The following is a 20,604-nucleotide window of genomic DNA, read 5'->3' as shown; positions in this document are numbered from 1 at the left end:
TACAAGATATATGCATAGGTAATTTTTCAGCATTGACAGTTGCAAATCCTTTTGTTCCAACTTTTTCCCTCCTTCTCCCCCACCCCTTCCCCCAGATGGCAGGTTGACCAATACATATTAAATATGTTAAAGTATAAGTTAATCACAATATAAGTATACATGTCCAAACAGTTATTTTGCTGTATAAAAAGAGTGAGATGTTGAAATTGTGTACAATTAGCTTGTGAAGGAAATCAAAAGTGCAGGTGGAAAAAATAGAGGGATTGGGAATTTTATGTAGTGGTTCATAGTCATCTCCCAGAGTTCTTTCCCTGGGTGTAGCTAGTTCAGCTCATTACTGCTCTATTGGAACTGATTTGGATCTGATTGGAACTGATGGCCAGGTCCATCAGAATCGATCATCATATAGTATTGTTGTTGAAGTATATAATGGAAATCATCCTGCTGGTCATTTCTTACAGAACAATAATATTCCATAATATTCATATACCACAATTTATTCAGTCATTCTCCTGATGGGCATCCACTCAGTTTCCAGTTTCTAGCCACTACAAACAGGGCTGCCACAGACATTTTTGCACTTACAGGTCCCTTTCCCTTCTTTAAATTCTCTTTGGGATATAAGCCCAGTAGAAACACTGCTGGGTCAAAGGGTATGCACAGCTTGATAGCTTTTTGAGCATAGTTCCAAACTGCTCTCCAGAATGGCTCATTCCAATATCTTTACTAAGAAAACCCTAAAAGGGGTTGGGAAGAGTTAGAGAGGAACAAAAACAAAACACTGGATAAAAGCTTATGTTCTAACCCTGGATGATACAGGTTCATAACCATCCTCTTCAATCTGTAGCTCAGGGCCCTTTCCCTCAGTTTCTTCTGATATATAAAGAGGGAGTTGGATAAGATGCCCTAAGGTCTCTCATTGCTTCAGTCAAGCCAATAAGCATTTATTAAGCCCCCACTGTATGCCAAACCTTGCTAAGTAGCGAAGAAAGGCAGAAAGTTCTTCCTCAAATTGCTTTTTCTGTTGAGGGAGACCTGCAAACAAGATGTTTTACTCTTAAATCCAACGATTTATTAAGGGACTACTGAATGCCAGTTCAGGAAAAGGAGTATATCAGAGAAGGGGCTTTTTAGCCGCTCAGTTGATAAAGCTTAAGCCCCATGACCTGCTGGGCATTAAGTAAGTTCCAACATTATGCCAAAGCATTTATTAAGCGCCTGTTGTGTGCCTACTAGGCCCTGCACTAGCTAAATGCGGAGTCCCTCGAGAAAGGGCAGGGGGGGAGGCTGGGTCCTCGGGCCTCGCGTTAAGACCCTGGATGGCGGCCACGGGCGCACGCCTCTGGCGGGGTGTACGCGAAGGTACGGGGTCTTCCTCTAGCCCTCCGGTCCAGGCTCGGCCTGCCCTAGGCTTGGGCCCCACGCGCAGGAGCACCGCAAGCAGGGAAGGGACGAGCACTGCGGGAAGCGGGGAGGAAGGGCGGGGCCGGCGGAGCTCCCTAGCCCGCAATATGGAGAACGTTATTGTCGTCGCAGCGCAGCTTCTGCAGCCCCGCCGCAGCCGCAGTGGCGGTCAAGACCCCGGATTCTCCACCCCGCTACACTACGCAGAGTGCGCAGCCCCGTGGTCGCGGGCGGCCGGCGGGCTGTGGCCGCCAGGAATGTTACGTAGCGACTCGACCGCTCCCCGCCCCTCCCCCGTCCGGTTTACGCCACGTCGTAGCCTCGGCCGCGCGCGCGAGCTCTACGCGCGCTGCGTAGCTCGGGGGCATCGTGGCGGGCGGCGGGAGGCGGCCGCTTGCGCAATCGGCGTGGCTTGCGTTCGGGAATGGCTTTGAGCCGGCCGTGCGGGGCGGGGGGAGGGGCGCGCCATTCCTGGACGCGATTTACGTGCCGCCTCGGTCGTGCGTAGCGCTCGAGTCGCGCGGCGGCCGCCATTTTGTGGAGCTGCGCCGCTGAGGGAGGAAGGAGCAGCCGCCGCCGCCGCAGCGCACCCGCCTTCTCTCAGCCCCGCGCCCGTCTCCGACGCGACCGCCGGCGACGGTGGCGACGCCGACGACGGGAGACGTCGCCGAGGAGCGAGCCATTCCGAATCCCGGGCCGGCCTCGGCCTCCGCAGCCGCTGCCGCCGGGCCCTTCCGCGCGGCCTGTGCCCCCGCCGCCGCCTCGCTCCTCCTCAGGCCCCCGCCCGGCCTCGCCCCGTTGTCCGACCCCGGCGCCACGATGCGAGGAGGCGGCTTCGGAGACCGCGACCGGGACCGGGACCGCGGAGGGTAAGCACGGGGAAACCGAGGCAGGGAGGGGGGGGGAAGCTGGTGACTGCGACGGCGGAGACCGAGGTTAGTGCCGCCAGCAACGAACAGGGAAACCGAGGCACGGGGGACAACGGGAGCCCGCGAAGGCCTTGGACAATGGGGAAGGGAAGGGAACGATGCGAGCATTTCCTTCGTTCCAGGTGGGGAAACTAAGACTCAGAGAAGATTACAACTCTCGTGGCTGGGGTAAGGGGGCGGGGTTGGTGTCGACATCCTTTGGGCCCGTGGACACTGGGAAAACAGAGTCTTTGAAGTTCCCTAGTGTGGCCCTTTTTGTTAGATGGGGAAACTGAGACTGAGGCGTCTTTGCATCCTGTTTCTATACCCCGAAAGTGGACCTTAAGAGTATCCCTCGCTTAAAGGAGAGGAATTGGGGGGGAGGACCCCCGCGGGGGCGGGGCTCAGCGTGCTCCGGGTGAAGGAAGGGGCCGCCTGAGTCTAATTAGCACTAGATCCTATTAGATTGCGGAGTGGGGGAGGGGAAGAAGCTAGGTCCCCCTTGGAATGGAGCCGACGGACCCAGGTGGGAGACTTGATCCTGAATCTCTTGAACGTTACCGCTATTCCTCCGCGGCCTCAACCTCCAAGGGAATGCTGGTGGTGAGGGGAAAAAAAAGAAGAAAGTCTCCACCTGACAGATACAGTTTTAAAATTGCATTTAAAACGATTATTACAGAAAAAAATGTGTTTTCCTTAGGACGGTGGAGAAATGGTGATATTCATTATGTCTTGTAGGAGGAAGTGGAAGGTCTTTAGTGGCCAGTATGGTTTTGTTTTTGAATTTAGTATCTTGTGAACACTTAATGTTTCTAGAATTGAAAGGAATGAAGCATTTCCTCTGATGCATCAATCCGTTGCTTTGCTTCTTGTTATCTCCAGCTAGGATCTTGTGTCTAGCGTTTTGGGTTCAAAGTCTTCATTTGCTAAAGGCAGTTTGGCAAGTTAATAATCCTTTAAATTCGCACAGTGCTGCATTTCACAGGCATTCCTCTTGAACTTGGAAGCAGAATATTTCTAGCCAGGTCAAAAGACTTTCTTGGATAGGTCACATGACTAATTGATTGACCCTGACCTGGAAGCTAGCCAGTCTTACTCTTGACCTTTCTCCTCAAATGGTAGGATTTGAAGAAAAGGGGGAGAGCTAGTGGGGCATTAAGCAATAAACATTTGTGTTCAGTTGCATTGAGGTCTCCACCAGTGCAGAGTTAATTTTCTTTCTAGAGAAGATTCAAAGAAACTAGGCTGCCATTTTGGAATGTGCACTTTTTACTTGTAGAATCTTTTCTTGGATAGCATCTTTCTTAATTGAAGAGGTGCTTTGGGGCTCAGTTAAGGGAATAAACGTATTTAACTACTTGCCTCTTTGAATGATAAAACACTCTTGTGGTTTTGATTTTTTAAGGCTCTGTTCATTCTCTTTCTGGATCCTTGATCCAGTAAGTCAAATACATTTCCCATAAAAGTTCAAATTTGGGGAAGCAAAAGTTTAGATTCAAATTTTTATACATGCTGCATAATTCTAAACTTTCAGAACATAGCATGGTAATATAAAATCAACAAATCTGATTTTTATTTAAAGTATCAAAATACATAAAAATAGAATCATTCCTATTGTGACTCTGTCACTTTAGTATGTTGGAAAGGCCAAAGTTTGAGTTTGTCTATTCCTTTATAAATGCCAGCCATAGACACATTTAATGATAATGCATCATGCCTTAAGATATTACCATCTGAAGCTTTTGATTCTTGGTTCATTTCTTGCTACATATAAAATGGTACCATTTTAGGGGACCTTTTCCTTCCCCCATCACATACACTGGAATGATTATGGCCAAGTGATGAACATTTTAGATGGTTATTTTTATGATTATAGTACAAAGATTTGGCTAACAGCTGCTAACCATCCTTTTTATATATATGTCCCAGAAATTCTGTAAAATTACATAAATGTTAAGTATCCCAAAATAACCAGTATAAATGTTGGATAATACTGATCCTCTGAATTGTATTCTTGCAAAGTCCACTTAACCATAATTATCTTTAAGATGGCATAGATTTATACAAATCCGTATGTGGGCAAAAAGTTGGAACTTGGACATTTTTGACTTGGCTTTTATCAATTTAAGTATTTGTTAGAATTGAATAGTCTTCAATTTGTATTGTGTCCAGAAACGTTCCACTATAACAGGACAGATTATAATTATCACTGCTAATTTGTAAATTTAAATTACTAAAGACAGTTTAATAAACACAGTCATATAAATAGACTCATTGTGAAAGTAAATGCATAAAGTGTCATAAGCAAGTTTTTAAAACCAACTGTCATCTTGAGTGCAAAATAATAAAAGTATTTTGTATTAATAGCAAGAGCAAAGGTCTTTCCTAAGAAAATAAATTCCATCATTTATTTGTTAGTTAAAAAAGAGAGGGCTGTGTATTAAAACCAAGCTCAAAATAGATAGCCAGGAGTTTTAAATTCAGAACAAAAACAAAACATAAGCCTGTGCTTTCCTGTTTGAAGAAGAATCTGTTTTCCTTTGCCTCATTAGTCTGGCGGTTTAGGCTAGAGAAAATGGCGTTGAAGTGACTGCTTCGAGAATTATTCATATAAAAAGAATGAAATCTTTTTCTTCCAAGAATTAACTTTCTTGTTTGTTTTGTTGTTTAAAGTCAACACAGGTTTTTGGATTGTAGCAAAATATATACATACATATATATTAATATAAAACATTGGCCATGTTTGCTTGTGTGACCTTATTTGACATACTGGTACAAATGACTTTTAGCAAATTTGAACAGTTATCTGGAGGAATTTGTCTTTTTAATATATACTACAAAATTTTCAAATAGTTTTTCAAAATTTTAGTTGAAAGAGTAGGAGGAAATAGGCCACATTTTATGTAGATTTTCTTTAGTATCTGCTGGCTCTAATAATCATTTTTTTTTCCCCTAATACTTCTGTATGAATAAATATCAAGCTGGCTTTATCCAGAGATTGAAGAAAAGAACCTTTAGTAAGCCACTCAGCTAAAATGGCTGGCTGTCTCTGCTGGTTTCAGTTTTGAACGAACTTTATGGTTTTTATTTTTTCCACTGGTGAATGTTTTTTTTTTGTGAAATAAGTGGTTTGAAAAGAACATCAATGATTTTAATTTCTTAATACAAGACATAATTTCCCTTTTTGTCCTTTTCTATTTATATTTGAGGAAGATTGTAATTATTTATGTATATCAAGCTATTTGAATACTTTGAGTTGTAGGAATAAGTTGGAGATCATTTGAATTTTTAAAAACTCAGGCAATAATTATGAAGTTGCTTCTACAGCAGTCAATTCTGAATAGACTTGTGAAAGAAGAATCTTAATTAGGCATGGCATGCTACAAGAGGTAGGAGAGGCATCCTAATGCTAATAGCTGGGAGAAAGAACTCCAGGTTTTCTAATGTTCAGTTTTATGGAACAGGAATTAATGAGGAAGGAATTTGGAAGCCAGGTTTTATTTACAAGTATAGCTATCTGGAATGGCACTAAAGATTTAATATTTTATATAATTTTTCACTTTAAAAAAATAAGATCTACTTTTTGGAAAAATATAAAGTGGACTATTTTTGATGGGCTTAGGTTTGGAGCAAGAGGAGGTGGAGGCCTGCCTCCAAAGAAATTTGGTAATCCTGGGGAACGTTTGCGCAAAAAGAAATGGGACCTGAGTGAACTGCCAAAGTTTGAGAAGAACTTTTATGTGGAACATCCTGAAGTAGCCAGGCTTACTCCGGTAAGTTTTTTTAATAGTAGGTTTTGTAAATTTGAAGAAAATTTTTAAAAGGTCAGAGTATATTTAAGTGGTGCTTTTTGTCTTAACAAGCTGTGAGTCTATTTTCCCCCTTATTTTGAGAATAGAAACCTGAATGGCAGGATGGTTATATATGTACATACATGCATATATACATACAAACATACACATATGTAAATTTTTATGCTTGACTGATCGATGATCCTCCCTGCCTTACTTTGGTTTTTATATCTTTACCTCTATTAGAATTGATTAGGTGTAAAATACATTTTAGCAATAATATGATTTCAGTATCCCTGGAAAATATAAATAGCATTTGCTGTTTATCATAGTGTTTGAGAACAGAAAATGAGAACTGATATTTTTCCTAATTGTAAATGTTTGGTCAGATCCATTGGATTTGAAAGTTGCAACAGACCTTAAAGAAGACTTAGTTCAGTATTTGCTTTAATCAACTATAAAATAGCAGACTAGTCTGATTACTTATTTTTATTCCAAATGTTGACTAAGTAATAATCTGAGTTTATAGACAATATGATACGGATTAAAACCAAAGCCTTCATCAGAATGCTCTTTATATATTTTATGACCAGGTCATTTCTCCTCTCATCCACCTCTCCAAGCTGCCCCGGCAAAAGTCCCCACAGTGGGAGTAACCTGGCTTAGGAGGGGTTTAAGGAGGGAAGACATTTCAAAAAACAAATAAAACCACCACCTACCTCTTTAAGAAAAGTCTGTAGTAAAAAAAATAAAACAAAAAAAAAACTAGCTCTGTCTAGCTGCCCCCTTACAGCAGTAGCTGATGTGGGGGCTTTACCTTCATGAAGAGGAGCAGAGATAAGTACTGTATGGATGTTAATAAGCTAAGCAATGGCCTCACTTGCTCATTTGTAACATGGAGATAGTATTATTTCACAGGGTTGTTTGAAACATCAAAAGAGTTTAAGGGCTATAGGGTAATGTGGCATTTTAATTCAGTTACTCAAAAGGAAGTCATAATTTAAAAACAAAACAAACTAGCTTTATATAATGCCTGCTATGGGCCAGGCACTGTGCCAAGTGCTTTTACAAATGCTATTTCACTTGATACTCAAACAGCCCTAGGAGGCATAGGTGTTAATTTCTCTCATTTGAACATTGAAGAAATTTGAGACAAGCAGAGGATAAGTGACTTGCCCAAGATCATGCAGTAAGAATCCAGGCTTGGCCTTCTTTCCACTTCAAAAGATGCCCATTAAGCTGAAGCATATTTAAAACTGTTGGTAGAAAACAGCATTTTAAAGGTTTCCTAGACCCTCCAATGCACTTAGGGTTTTATTTTAGTGAATTGGAACTTACCTTTAATAGTTGCCAAGTTAAAGGAAGCTAGGTAATGGCTATCCCAAATAGAAACTTTATGCTAAGCTGCTTGGTTTTATTTTACTGTAGTATGAGGTTGATGAACTGCGCCGGAAGAAGGAGATCACAGTGAGAGGGGGAGATGTTTGTCCTAAGCCAGTATTTGCCTTCCATCATGCTAACTTTCCTCGTAAGTAATCTTCAGTTTACTCAAGTTATTCAACTAAATGTTTATTTGTTGTGTATGAAAAGCACTAATGAAAAAATGAATGAAGGGGGAGAATTTATTTAGTTGGTTAAAGGATAGACCGAAAGGCTAATTGCTAGTTCTATTCAGATTAGACCTAGAGATTAGCTAGCCTTACCTTGATGACATGAGCAGTTGTCATGTTGGAAAATGCTGAGTGCACAGATTTTGATGGGTGATCAGGAAAAGTGTGTCCACATTTGTGAAGTCTGGCATCCCGTGACATAAACTGGACATTATTTTCATAAGTGAAAGGAATGATGTGGGGGTCATGTAGGTTATAAACTTCTTAGGAATTGCAAACCTTGCCAGAGTGAGATTGGTAGATACCAAGGGGCCAAGCGTTCTCTCTGTGAATTTCATGTGATCTTGTTAAGAGACTTTGTGATATTCTTTAGAGCAGAAATTCTTTATTCTTAAATTCTTGTATAAATGCTATCTATGCCGTGGGCAACCAAGTCAGTGGAATACAAAGGGAGTTTGGTCTGGTCTTTTCATTTGATTTCCACCAGAAAGATGGAATTGTTGGTGTCCATTGAAAATGCATGTTCCGTTCTTACTGAACATGCATAAATCTTTTTATTTCTTAGGTGCACATGCATGGAAAATTTGACACTTTCCATTCTTATTGAATATGGGTAATAGGATGGGGAGGGAGGTTTAGGGATCAAAAACAGTTGGGAAATACTGCTGTAGAGTTTAAACTCTAAATTGTTATAGGAAGTGGCAAAATATGAGATTCCTTAACTGAGTTCTCTACGACTGCTACTCATGTTAAATTTTAAATTTTGAGCGAAGTATTGTGTTTGTTTGGGTTTTTTGTCTTGTAGAGTATGTGATGGATGTGTTAATGGATCAGAACTTCACAGAACCAACTCCAATTCAGTGCCAGGGATTTCCATTGGCTCTTAGTGGCCGGGATATGGTGGGCATTGCCCAAACTGGCTCTGGGAAGACTTTGGCGGTATGTACCAAGAACCATCATTTTCACAGTATTCCTGTAGTCTGCCTCTGAGTTGCTGAATTGTATACTGAGAGATTAGTGGAAAGTGCACTGAAGTTCAGAACTCTAGGAGACCCTGGTTTTAATTGTACACTTAGCAAGTTCCCAACTTCTCTGTGTCTGTATTTCCTTGTTTCTCCTGTAATTCCTGTTTCCTCTGTAAAATGGGAATTATAATAGACTACCTCACAGTGTTGTTGTGAGGTAAGTTTCATAAGCTTTCAATTGTTACCTAAATGGGAGCTTTTCTCAATCAGTTGATAAATTGCATTTTCTCCATTGTTTTCTATGTAGATGACATTTAAGTGAGCAGGATTGTGTTGATACTGCTACTTGCTTTAGTTGGTGAAATGGCAGAAACTTGGCTATACTATACAGGAACTAGAAGATTTTCTTTCCCCCCCTGGGTTTTAGCTGAATTTAATTTGTGCTATAAGGGAAAAGACAATGTCCTGTAATAGAGAGGGTGTTGGTTGGTATATAATACTCAGGAAGTCTGTGTTGGAAGTCCCTTATGCAAACTTTCTTAGCTTAAGCCATCTCATGTCATTATGTAATATTATTTACATCAAAAGATTGTTGTGGAAAAAAATGTTTTGTAAATAGGAGTTGGTCTTGCTCAACTAAAGGCCAACATCCTATTGAAATTTTCTTTTTGTCCCTTTTTCAGTATTTGCTGCCTGCAATTGTTCATATCAACCATCAGCCATATTTGGAGAGGGGGGATGGCCCAATTGTAAGTCTTGCTCTGTTTCATTTTTTTAAAACTAAGAAGCATTCCTAAGAAACCATGTAAGCACTTAAAATGCGGAGAGTATTTAGCAAACGTATGCTGTATGTTGCTAAGCACCTTGCTAGATTTTTATAGGACAGCAAGAGAAGAAAATATAAAGTCAATGTTTACATATACATACTTTACAAGGTAATTGGTGAGGCGAGACATACATGTATGTGTTGTAATGGTTTGATGATGTTGAGGTGAATATCCCCTATGGAAAATAAGGTTCGAGAATTTGTTTTAATCATATGTGCTTGTTAAGTAGGATCTCATTTTAATCCCTAATTTACATGCATAAGGTGTGTTCTACAGGTGTCCTTTTTACTTTGCAGTGCCTGGTTCTGGCGCCTACCCGAGAACTGGCCCAGCAAGTACAGCAAGTAGCTGATGATTATGGCAAGTGCTCTCGATTAAAAAGTACTTGTATATATGGAGGTGCTCCGAAAGGTCCTCAGATTCGAGATTTGGAGAGAGGTAATAAGGAATCCAAAGCTATTTTACTGTGTATAAAACGCATGTGCATTTACAGAGAGCTGGTTTTCTGCATAGCAGATGTCTGTAAATTAGAACATTTTTTTCTTTTAGCTTCCATTATAAAAGTAAAAATGTATTTTCCATAGTTTTTTTTCCCCCTTCACTGGGTAATAAAATTCACTTTTAAGAATATACCAATTAAAAAGTAGATTGTTTTTGGATTGGAAAAGTTCGTACTGTAATTGGAAGACACCACATAATTGGAGATTTGGGTATAGGGGGTAAAAAGTCTGAAAGTGTAAGTAATGTTTTTTCTCATCTCTAATTTTCTTTCTGTAGGTGTTGAAATCTGCATAGCCACTCCTGGCCGCCTGATAGATTTTCTAGAATCGGGAAAGACCAACCTTCGTCGTTGTACTTACCTTGTATTGGATGAGGCTGACAGGATGCTTGATATGGGTTTTGAGCCTCAGATTCGAAAGATTGTGGACCAAATCAGGGTGTGTAAAACTGATGCTTTTTCTTCTTAATCTCTAGCTATAAAAGTTCCTTCATCCAGCATCACTCTCTCTTTTTGCTTTTAGCCTGACAGACAAACCCTGATGTGGAGTGCCACCTGGCCAAAAGAGGTTCGACAGCTTGCCGAGGATTTCCTTCGTGACTATACCCAGATCAATGTGGGGAATCTGGAGCTGAGTGCCAACCACAACATCTTGCAGATTGTGGATGTTTGCATGGAGAGTGAGAAGGACCACAAGTATGGAGCTATTTTGAAATAACCTATTACTGAGTAGGCCAATTCACTTTAATTTTTGGTATTTGAATGTTTCTTAGTGATTTTCCGAATCATTCTCAAGTTACCTAAAAGGTCAGTGAGCATTGTAACTTAGGTTGGTAAGCATCTTAGAATTTGTGATTACCTTCTAGACTGATCCAGCTAATGGAGGAAATAATGGCTGAAAAAGAAAATAAGACCATAATCTTTGTGGAGACAAAGAGACGGTGTGATGACCTGACCCGGAGGATGCGCAGAGATGGGTGAGTGTGGTGTTGAACTGTCAGCTTCAGTCTGTAAGAAATTCTACAGTTAAAATGGGAGCAGCAATTAGCTTTTTGTTTTGCAAAGTGGTCACACTAATATATTGATTTGGTAACCTTGACAAAACTAAAACGTGATTGATGGTTACGATTATTTTCTTGACTTTGTTTTCTTCAATGTGTTTTCTAAAATGGAGGTCAATTTTCATTGACAGATGGCCAGCTATGTGTATCCATGGAGACAAGAGTCAACCAGAAAGAGATTGGGTACTCAATGGTGAGTAGATGTTAAGTATTGGACTTTTTGATGAAATAATATTTTTCTTTTAAGTTGAGCTCAGCTCAGAAACACTTTGCTCTGGCTTTAAACTTTGTAGCACAAATGTTCAAGGAAGGAATATCATGATGGTAAAGGAACTAATGTGGTTTTTTAAACTACATCAAGTAGGATTCAGTAATACCACTCACTGTCAGCAAAAATTTTGTACTGTTATTTGTTCCCTTTCCCCTCATACTTCTTTCTCTCTTCGGTTCATTGTCATTAAGATGGAATAAAGCATGTCCTTTTTGAAAGAATGTACCTGCCTTCCCCAAAGAACTTTATTCCTGGCTCCCCCATTCCTGATGGAGCTTCCTGCTATCTCTAAATTGAACTTAAGATTTGGTCTAGAAAACGGGGTGGCTGGGTTAGATATATAGTAATAAAAGGGGGAACATTCGGTGGTGGTGATGGTGAGGAGAAACACCTTCAGTTTTTAAACTTACAAAATGGAAGAAAGGCCCAATCAAACTTAGAAATGTTTTTGGATTTTCTTGTAAAACATGCCTTTTAGCTCTATTGACTCAACATGATATTGGGTGGGGGGGACTTTTGTCTTTCAGAATTCCGTTCAGGGAAGGCTCCCATCCTCATTGCTACAGATGTAGCCTCTCGTGGGCTAGGTTTGTACAGATAGGTGTCTCTTGCCTATTACTGGTATATGTATCTTTTTTGGTTGGGAGGTTTATTTATTACCTCAAAATAGACTCTATGTGTGTATATTTAGATATATTTAAAAAAAAAATAATGCAAAGCGTGATTTTCCCCACAAGTAATTTTTTTTTAAACTGGTGTTTTTTTTTTTTCTTAACATGTTCAAAGTCTCTTCCTGCTCCTAACAAACAGGCTTTGGTTTGCAGCAAGGCCTAGGCATGACTACTCAAGAGGGAGAAGAGACATTCAGTTAAAGCGGTTGATTCTGGCCCACCCCCAGTTTGCGTTCTCAGACTTCTTGGTTGGACAGCATGGGCTGTATTGATCTTGGCTATCTTCAGCTCACCTGTATGCCAAGGAAAGAGCCGTATTGCTTTGTTGCAATTTTCGTCGTAGCTTTTCTTCTTGATAGTTGGCCACCTGAACAAAGGTTATTTGCCCCCTTGTTCCAAACCATTTTGGGGTAGTTGCCTGTCTGTGAGGCAGAACTCTGAAGTTAGTTTGCATCTCTTCTTCCTCTGCTTCACAGTACTGTTGCAACGGATTGTTGGGGTTTAGTAATTAAGACTTGAGCATATCTGTGTACGGATGGCTTAGTCAATCACTGTTGCCCATTTTATCACTGACTGCTGTAAAATAAATTATCTTGGGGACCGAGTTCCCTCTTTGTGATAAACACACTTACTGCCAGTTTTAAAAATGAATCTTCTGGCAGCCTTCCACTGTGACTTGTACCCAGACATTTCTGGGCCACTTTGTTTTTTAACGTGGTTGTCAGACTTGGCAGTGCCAGCCTCGACTTTAAAGTATGTAGATAGCTTTGCTCATGAATTAAGTCCAGCTCGGTGGAAGGGTTCTGTGATTGGGAGCCCTGTCTTAATGGTGAAAGGCCAGAAAGGCAAGCACACCCAGAAGCCTGGTGAAGGCATTGAACCTAACGAGAGATGAGTGTTGGGACTAAGCCCCAGGTCTGTGGGTGCGATTTTCCTCGTCAGACTTTTCTTCCTTACCCGAAAAGTGTTGCCGATCGCCTCTCCTCTCAGAGGCGGTGGTTTCCCAGCTGTGACTGGAGACTGTCTCTGCCCTCAGAAGGTCATGTCTGGACCTGTGCAGCGAGAACTTGGGCCTGTTGGGAGAAGGGGCTGAGGCCTGGAAGCAGTTTTTATGGAAAAGAAAAGCTTTCAGTGATGGTGATTTTTAAACAGGCTTGCTATGTGCTGGTAGCTTCTTTGTGCATCTCGCCTAGACAGTTAAAATAAACCTGCAGCTCCCCCCACCCCCACCCCACCCCTGCACCCCTATCAACCTAATTGGCCGCCATGTTGTAATCAGCCTCCCACTCCCCCCACCCCCCACTCACCCGAGTGAAGGGGCCCGGGAAGGTCTCTGAGTCTGTTTCTTGTTACTAAACAGCACCCGTGCTTGTTTGGGCCCCTTTTGTTTGCTGCCTTGTAAAATCAAAAGGAGGACAAAATAAACTGGCCAGCTTGTGACCAAGGTCCTCTGAGATCTGGAAAGTGAAGGCGTCTACCTCGAGTAGACAGGGGCGCACTATTTTGGCGGAGTCACCAGGCCTTTTCTCTCCCTCCCTGGCAAACAGTGGTTTCTTAAATCTCCCTTCAGGTAAGTTCAAAACTCCCAAATTTCATTAGTCACTATCAAAGAGAAAAAGCTCCTTCCCCTGGTCTTTCTAAAATCTTGTTTTGTTAAACTTCACTTGGATAAACTAAAAACATTGAATTTCTTTTGTCTTGTTTTCTAACAGAAGCTTTGCTATCAGCTGCACGTCACTCAGTGCAGGCTCGGGGCATCTCTGCATGGGTGGTCCGGAGCCGCTCTAGATGAGCATATCTCTTAGCCTCTGTCCCCATCCTGTTCCCCACTCCCCACCCTTCCTTTGCCCCTCTCCTCCCCCAATATCGTTCGAGCTGCAGACCAAACCATAGGGCTTTTTCGATGGTCTGACCAAAAGGGTATGTGGCCCAGAGTACTTTCTTGTCCCCGTTACCTCTTTTCTAAAGGCAACAAGATAATACCTTTGTGGCACACGAATACAAAGAGCATGATTAGCTGGAGAAACCTAATCCTAGACTTGCTCTTGTGTGTACACTGGACCACCTTTTTAGTCTGGAGAACTATCACCAACTCTGACCCCTTCCTGCCCCCAGATGTTCCCAAAGGTTAGAATCTGAACTATTGACTACAGTCCCCAAAGCTTTCTGTTAAGAAAGCACTTCATGCATTCAGTGCAATAATTCAACTTGCTCTGCTGCTGGACAGACATGCGGAATGGGATTGACCAAGGAGCATACAGTTGGTTGCTATTTATCCTGGCTCTGAAGATGTGGCTGTGTTGATCAAAATTTCCCATCCCATATCTTACTCTTTGTCCTATCTTTGCACAATTTTTTTTTTTTTTTTTTGCTCTGTTAACATCAACGACCTTAGCTGGAGACTCGCGCTGCCCCCTGTGATATCTGCCTTCTCACTCTTTCTGGTGTGATTCAGGACTTAGGAGTCAGCAAAGACTGAGGAGCCTTTTCTGTAATAAGAAACAGACAACGTCCCTTTCTTCCCATCTCCTTTAACAACAGTTACATAAACATTTTTTTTTTTTTCAAATCATCTCCCCCTGAAATTAATGCAGTCTGGGCAATAGATGCAGTCTGACCCTTTGGATGTAACTTTTGCATTTTTATTCATTTTTTTCTACAATCACCCCTATTATCCCCGGGGGGAGGCGTTGGAGGACCTGAAATTTTTACCCGAACCCAGGTTCTCCGGCGCTTGGCAACCAAATGGGGCTACAGAGAAGCATCTAAGCCAGTTCACAGAGCGAGCGTGTGTGGGGACTTCTCACTGCCACGGACCCTTGATGCATGCTCCCCGCGCTCCAGTGGTCCCGTGTCAGAGGGCGGAGTTTTCGAAAGGAGGCCGCCAAAAATAAAAGGCAAAGAGACGGGATCGGCTGCAGCGGTTTCCCAAAGGAGGAGGGAGTGTGCATCGGTCTGGTAACAAACAGAGAATGTTTTTTAATTATTTATATCACAAAAATCTGTGTTTTATCTTGGATATTTTCTGAATATTCTTTGTAAAATGCAGATTTTTTTTCCACAAAACATTAGGACTCTAATGACAGTCTTAACTTTGCTTGTTTTAGTAAATAGATTATCTTACGACTTCCACACTAACATTTACATAGTTTTTAGAGATGGCCAGAATGTATCTCAAGGTTTCGTGGCATTTTCCAAATTGGCTATTCATCTCATTCCCTGGTCACTTAGACGAGTTTTGGTTGAGTTCAAACCACAACCTTGAGTTGATCAAGATCATCAGAAACTGGACTTGGTAGTGTAGTAAAATTTTAGAGTAATATGTTTTCAAGCTAATTAGAAGAAAAAGGTAGGAAAAAATGACTTCTTTCAAGTTTTAAAAAAAATTAGGTGAACAGAATTTGTAGCAGGAGTGTTTCTAAAGTTGAACAATGGGGAGAATTTTAATAAATAACATGAAATGCTTTGGTGTAAAACTCCTTTGACAAAGTAGTCATAAGAAAGTATATGAAGCTGTGTTTTTGCCATGTAACTGATTTGAAGGTAAGTGTGTAATATTGTTATATTTTGCTGGGCTTCTCCCAACAGAGTTGAAGTGGTTTGCCCTTATTTATACGATGGTATCATTTTGCTTCATGTTCTAGTGAGTTTTGGAGAGGAGTGGGCTGGAATTCACTTGACTCTTGAACAGAGTTTCTCTTGGACAGTTGCTGTCTTTTCATGAAGCGCTTTTGATTTACTTAACATGGGCACTTTTGATGAGATGGTTGCATTAATACTACTGCATCCATTCGAAACTGATGTGCCACTTATGGGATCCCCAAGATTATCTGATCTTGTTTTTCCCTCTTTTACTCTGTTGGGATAAGTCTGTTTTGTTTCTGTTCAGTGTGGTTACTAATTTAATCTTCTCTCCTCTTGCTGTCATCCACATCCGTGCTTCCCACCTATCGTTGGCACATTCTTTACCTTCTTTTCCACCACTTCAACCCCCATCTCCGGATTCATCGTTGGTCCTGAAGATGTGGAAGATGTAAAGTTTGTGATCAACTATGACTACCCAAACAGCTCAGAAGATTATGTGCATCGAATTGGCCGAACAGCCCGTAGCACCAACAAAGGCACCGCCTATACATTCTTCACCCCAGGAAACCTAAAACAAGCTAGGGAACTAATCAAAGTGTTAGAGGAGGCCAATCAGGCCATCAATCCGAAATTGATGCAGCTGGTGGACCACAGAGGAGGTGGTGGAGGAGGGGGTAAGTTAATCCTGGGGTTTTTCAAATCCTTAGATGGAACTTCAAATATTTTAATCCCCTGCTTTGGTCCAGTGGAGACAGGTGAAACCCACCTCTCTGGAAGTTGTATTTTATTAGAAGTTTAGGAGGAGAAAAGAGAAAACTGTAGCTTTGTTTTTTCCCCTTCTCCATTGAAAATTACTTAGTCCTTGGTTGCTTAGCTGTAACCTTGGTCTAATTGTGGGAGTTGTTTTTGTTGTTGTCTTTTGCTAAGGCAGTTGGGTTTAAGTGACTTGCCCAGAATCACACAGCTAGAACGTGTTAAGTGTCTTAAGACCAGATTTGAATTCTCAGGTCTTTATGACTTCAGGGTCAGCTCACTCTTTAGTTCAATGCAGCTGACCATCACTTTTGAAAAGCTCAGGTATGTATTCCCTAAAACCTGTAAAATGTGCTTATTTAGCTTACACACTTGAATGTAAATGTAAGAAAGACTGCTATACACAGCAGGAAAATGGGGAGTAACTGAAGATTTTAGTTGACTTAAGTTGACTGATCACTTCCCTGGGTGATATCCAGCTTTTGTGGATGTCCTCATTAGAATAGATGGGAGTTATAGAAATTTATTAGAAATAATTGCTGTAAGACAACTATATAAATAGGTACATATGTTATATTTAGCATATCTAACATGTATGGGACTACCTGCCATCTATGGAAGGGGAGTGGAAAGGAGGGGAAAAGTTGGAACAGATGTTTTGACAAGTGTCAGTGTTGAAAAATTACCCATGCATATGTTTTGTCAATAAAAAGCTGTAATTTAAAAAAAAAAGTCCCATCTCGGGCCCAGAAGAATTGGGGGGGGGGTGAGGGGGAGGGAAAGAAAAAAATAATTGCTGTATAACTTTTGTTAGAAAGCTATATACTTTTGGGAGTTCCCCTCAGATTAAGAATATGAAAAATATGAGGTCCTCTTGACCTGAGTATATCGGGTTGTATTAAAATCCTATGTTTAGGCACCGTGTAATTCCACGTATCCTTCCATTAGGTGGACGTTCTCGATACCGTACCACCTCCTCGGTCAACAATCCCAATCTGATGTACCAGGATGAATGTGACCGCAGGCTTCGAGGAGTTAAAGATGGTAGCCGAAGAGACTCTGGAAGCTATCGCGATCGTGGAGATACGGACAGAGCTGGTTATGCCAATGGCAGTGGCTACGGCAGTCCCAATTCTGCCTTTGGAGCTCAAGCGGGCCAGTACACCTATGGCCAAGGCACCTATGGGGCAGCTGCTTATGGCACCAGTGGCTACGCAGCTCAAGAATATGGAGCTGGTACCTATGGTGCCAGTAGCACTGCCTCAACTGGGAGAAGCTCTCAGAGCTCCAGCCAGCAGTATAGTGGCCTGGGCCGGTCAGGGCAGCAGCCTCAGCCTCTGATGTCTCAGCAGTTTCCACAGCCTCCTGGGGCTACTAACATGATAGGTTACATGGGGCAGACTGCCTACCAGTATCCCCCCCCTCCCCCTCCTCCCCCTCCTTCCCGTAAATGAAACCACTCAGGTGGTGGTGAGACGTGTCCAGACCTCTTACATTTAAAGGAACTCTTTTTCCTTTTTACTTTCTTCCTCCCCCCCCTTTTTTTCCTTTTAACCATTGTGATTTGTCTTTCATGCAGGTTAGTTAGAATTCCACTGCCAGATTTCTTCTGCCCGCCAAAATGATCCAGTCTATGTTAGAAATTTTATAAAAAAAAAAAAATACATAGCTGACTGGAAAAGTTTCCCTTTTTTCCCCTCCAACTTCTTGCATGTTGAGGAAATTTGAGCTGAGCTTTCTTTTCTTTTTTAAAAGAAAAAATGGGCATTAGGCAGTTTAGTCCTAACCCATTTTTTGTTTTGCCTAAGTTAAGGAGTTGGGCGGGAGGGAGATTTGCAGTGTGGCACAGGAGAGCACATGATGCTTTCCTGTGCTCATTTGACTGGAGTGTAGGGAGAGCATGCAGAGCATTTGCTGTGATGTTCTAAGTTCTCTGAAACTAGCTTGGAGTTGAGTTCTTACAATGGGCACTGGGCACCATTTTTAAGCTCATATATTTTAAGGTATGCTTGTTTTACGTGGTTGATTGCCTGTTAAACATTTCATGGCAACCAAATTCCAATTGGATTGGGTATTAAACTCTGCCTCCTCCCACCTCCCTTATGGCTCACTTCCCCCAAAAAGCCTCTCTCATGGGGTCCGCCTTACTGGAAAAATCAGCCATTGGTGGTCAGTCATAGAGTCATAAAGATTAGATTGCTGAGAATCTGGATTTCACTATGACCAGGAATACAAGCTGATTTTAAAATGAATGTCATTCATTTTAAAGGCCGAGAGTATTCTCTGTGATGGCTAAAGTAGAGCATCTCCGCAGCTGGGTGGGAACTGCCTGTATCTATTCTTAACATTGCTAGGACCATCTGTGGCAGTCAGTTTCCATCCAGATAGCTGCTGTGGGCTGGACGGATGGAAATGCCCATGAAAACAAAGTAGACTTTTATTTATCAATTAATTCCATCCATTTATCCTGCAAGATAAAGTTGCGGGTAATTTGCAGAGAATTTGCTGACTAGGTCACAGATGAGATTTTCTTATTAACACGGGTGTTTACAGAGCTAGGGTGGAACTTCTTTTTTCTATCATCCCTGTATCTTTTTACCCAAAAGGGATTAGACAGAGCTGTTCTGAGTTCATTGCTTTAAAACTTCCCTTGTCCTTTCTATAGACCTTTATAACTGAGCTTCTGGGTATGTTCCTCCAGGATCCTATTGTGGTCAGTTTTTACAGGTAGGTAGTATTGTAGGGACAGGTTAGGAAAGACTGGAACGTAAGCATTTAATTTGCTCTTTCTTCATCTGAAGGTAGGTGAGTGTTTCCTGTTTGTAGTTAAGCATGTTGTCTATCCTCTAATGTGACTTCATTTGGCAGATGGGCCAGGAACAGCAGATCCTGGAGAGAATTCCCTGCCTTTATTTCATACGATCTCTCTCATCTCTCCCTGACTAGTTACTGTTGGCATCCTTTGGTAAAGCAGCAGAAGCCCAAATGCCTCTCCCAGAGGCCAGTGCGAATGGCTCTGTGTTATTGTGGGCAGTGAAGGGGCTTGTGCAGAGTCTCAGTGGGCTGCATTTCTTCAACTGAAGGAGTGTGCTTGTTGATTGATAAGATCTGGGTGTGGCCTCCCCGCTCCCCCCTTTGATTTTGTTTTCAGGCTTCTTTAGGGGGAGAATAAAAAGGGGGAGGGGGGGGAGGTGGTCCCTTGAGGGCTTCCGAAGGTCTGGTTAAGTGTGCACCGTACAGGTAGGTTGTTAGCATAAGCTGGAATTCTGTGCATGTAAGCTGTTTAGCCTTCATGTTTTTTTTCTCCCCGTACCCTCCATTTTTCTCTCTGCCCCTTTCTTCTCTTCTTGTAAAAGTTGAGGATGTGGGGGTGGGAGGTGGGGAAAGGCACTATTACTGTGGCAAAAAGTTTGCCCTGTGCTTCGTATCATCGAACCCAGGCCCCCAAAAAACTTTTGCTGTCAAAACACTGATTAGTCTGTTGTAGATGTTTTCTTCTCCCTTCAAACAGATGGGAAACTGTTCACCTGTGAGTTCTCATGCAGAAGTCCGCCAGGGAGGTAGGCTGCCCTCTCACAGCTCTTAAAGCTGATGTTAATGAGAAGGGTCTCCTGGCAAGCGAGACAGCGTTTCGTTTGCTCCTGCTTCATTGTAAAATGAGATTAACAGCACATCTCAAAAGCTACCGCAGCTTGGATCTAACATCTGCAAGGGGGGGATCCCTCCCGTGTCATCCCGAGCGTCAGCCTTCATGCACTTGGTTCAAAATGCAGATTCCAGCTGCTGCTCTGTATATAGGCAGAAGGACCTGCATTGATAACTGCACTTGTATCATTGAACCCTTTTGGGGGGAGGGGCTTAATGTGAAATAGTGGGTCACTTCTGACCCCTCCCTGACAAATGGCTTTGCAGACTTCTTTCTCTATCTGAAGGGTCAGTGGCTTCCAGTGAGTGATCAGTGCTTTTGTTCATGCCCCTACTGGTCTCCAAATACATTCCTGTTGCATTAAGACTTGACTTGAAAGATTCATAGATGTGTAATGTTCAGGCACAGGATATTAAAAGCTATGTTACTATTCTTAGTTTGTAAATTGTCTTTTGATACCATCTTGTTTTCTTTTGTAGGTATAAATAAAAACACTGTTGACAATAAGACTGCCGTTTTTTCATTACTTTTCATTTTAGTGGAAGTCCATCTCTCTGTGATCTTGGTCAGTCTCCTAGAACTCTGGAAGGAAAATGTGTAGGACTCAAAAAAC

At 42.0% G+C, this 20,604-nt stretch overlaps 1 protein-coding gene across 1 annotated transcript; it reads left to right on the top strand.

Moving 5' to 3' along the window:
- The first annotated feature begins 1,972 nt into the window (after window positions 1–1,972).
- DDX17 (DEAD-box helicase 17) lies at window positions 1,973–20,498 on the top strand. Its single transcript, XM_051961966.1, has 13 exons — window positions 1,973–2,273; window positions 5,935–6,085; window positions 7,532–7,631; window positions 8,519–8,652; window positions 9,362–9,427; window positions 9,802–9,943; window positions 10,283–10,443; window positions 10,528–10,700; window positions 10,871–10,981; window positions 11,197–11,258; window positions 11,864–11,923; window positions 16,030–16,266; window positions 17,294–20,498. Exons 1-13 carry the CDS (start codon window positions 2,224–2,226, stop codon window positions 17,797–17,799), a joined length of 1,953 nt encoding a protein of 650 aa, XP_051817926.1. The 5' UTR covers window positions 1,973–2,223; the 3' UTR covers window positions 17,800–20,498.
- Window positions 20,499–20,604: the final 106 nt, after the last annotated feature.

Source organism: Antechinus flavipes, chromosome 5 (genome assembly GCF_016432865.1).
Source record: "Antechinus flavipes isolate AdamAnt ecotype Samford, QLD, Australia chromosome 5, AdamAnt_v2, whole genome shotgun sequence".
Taxonomy (NCBI): Eukaryota; Metazoa; Chordata; class Mammalia; order Dasyuromorphia; family Dasyuridae; genus Antechinus; species Antechinus flavipes.
Note: the sequence above shows the minus strand (reverse complement) of the source record. Positions and strands in the feature narration are given on the sequence as shown.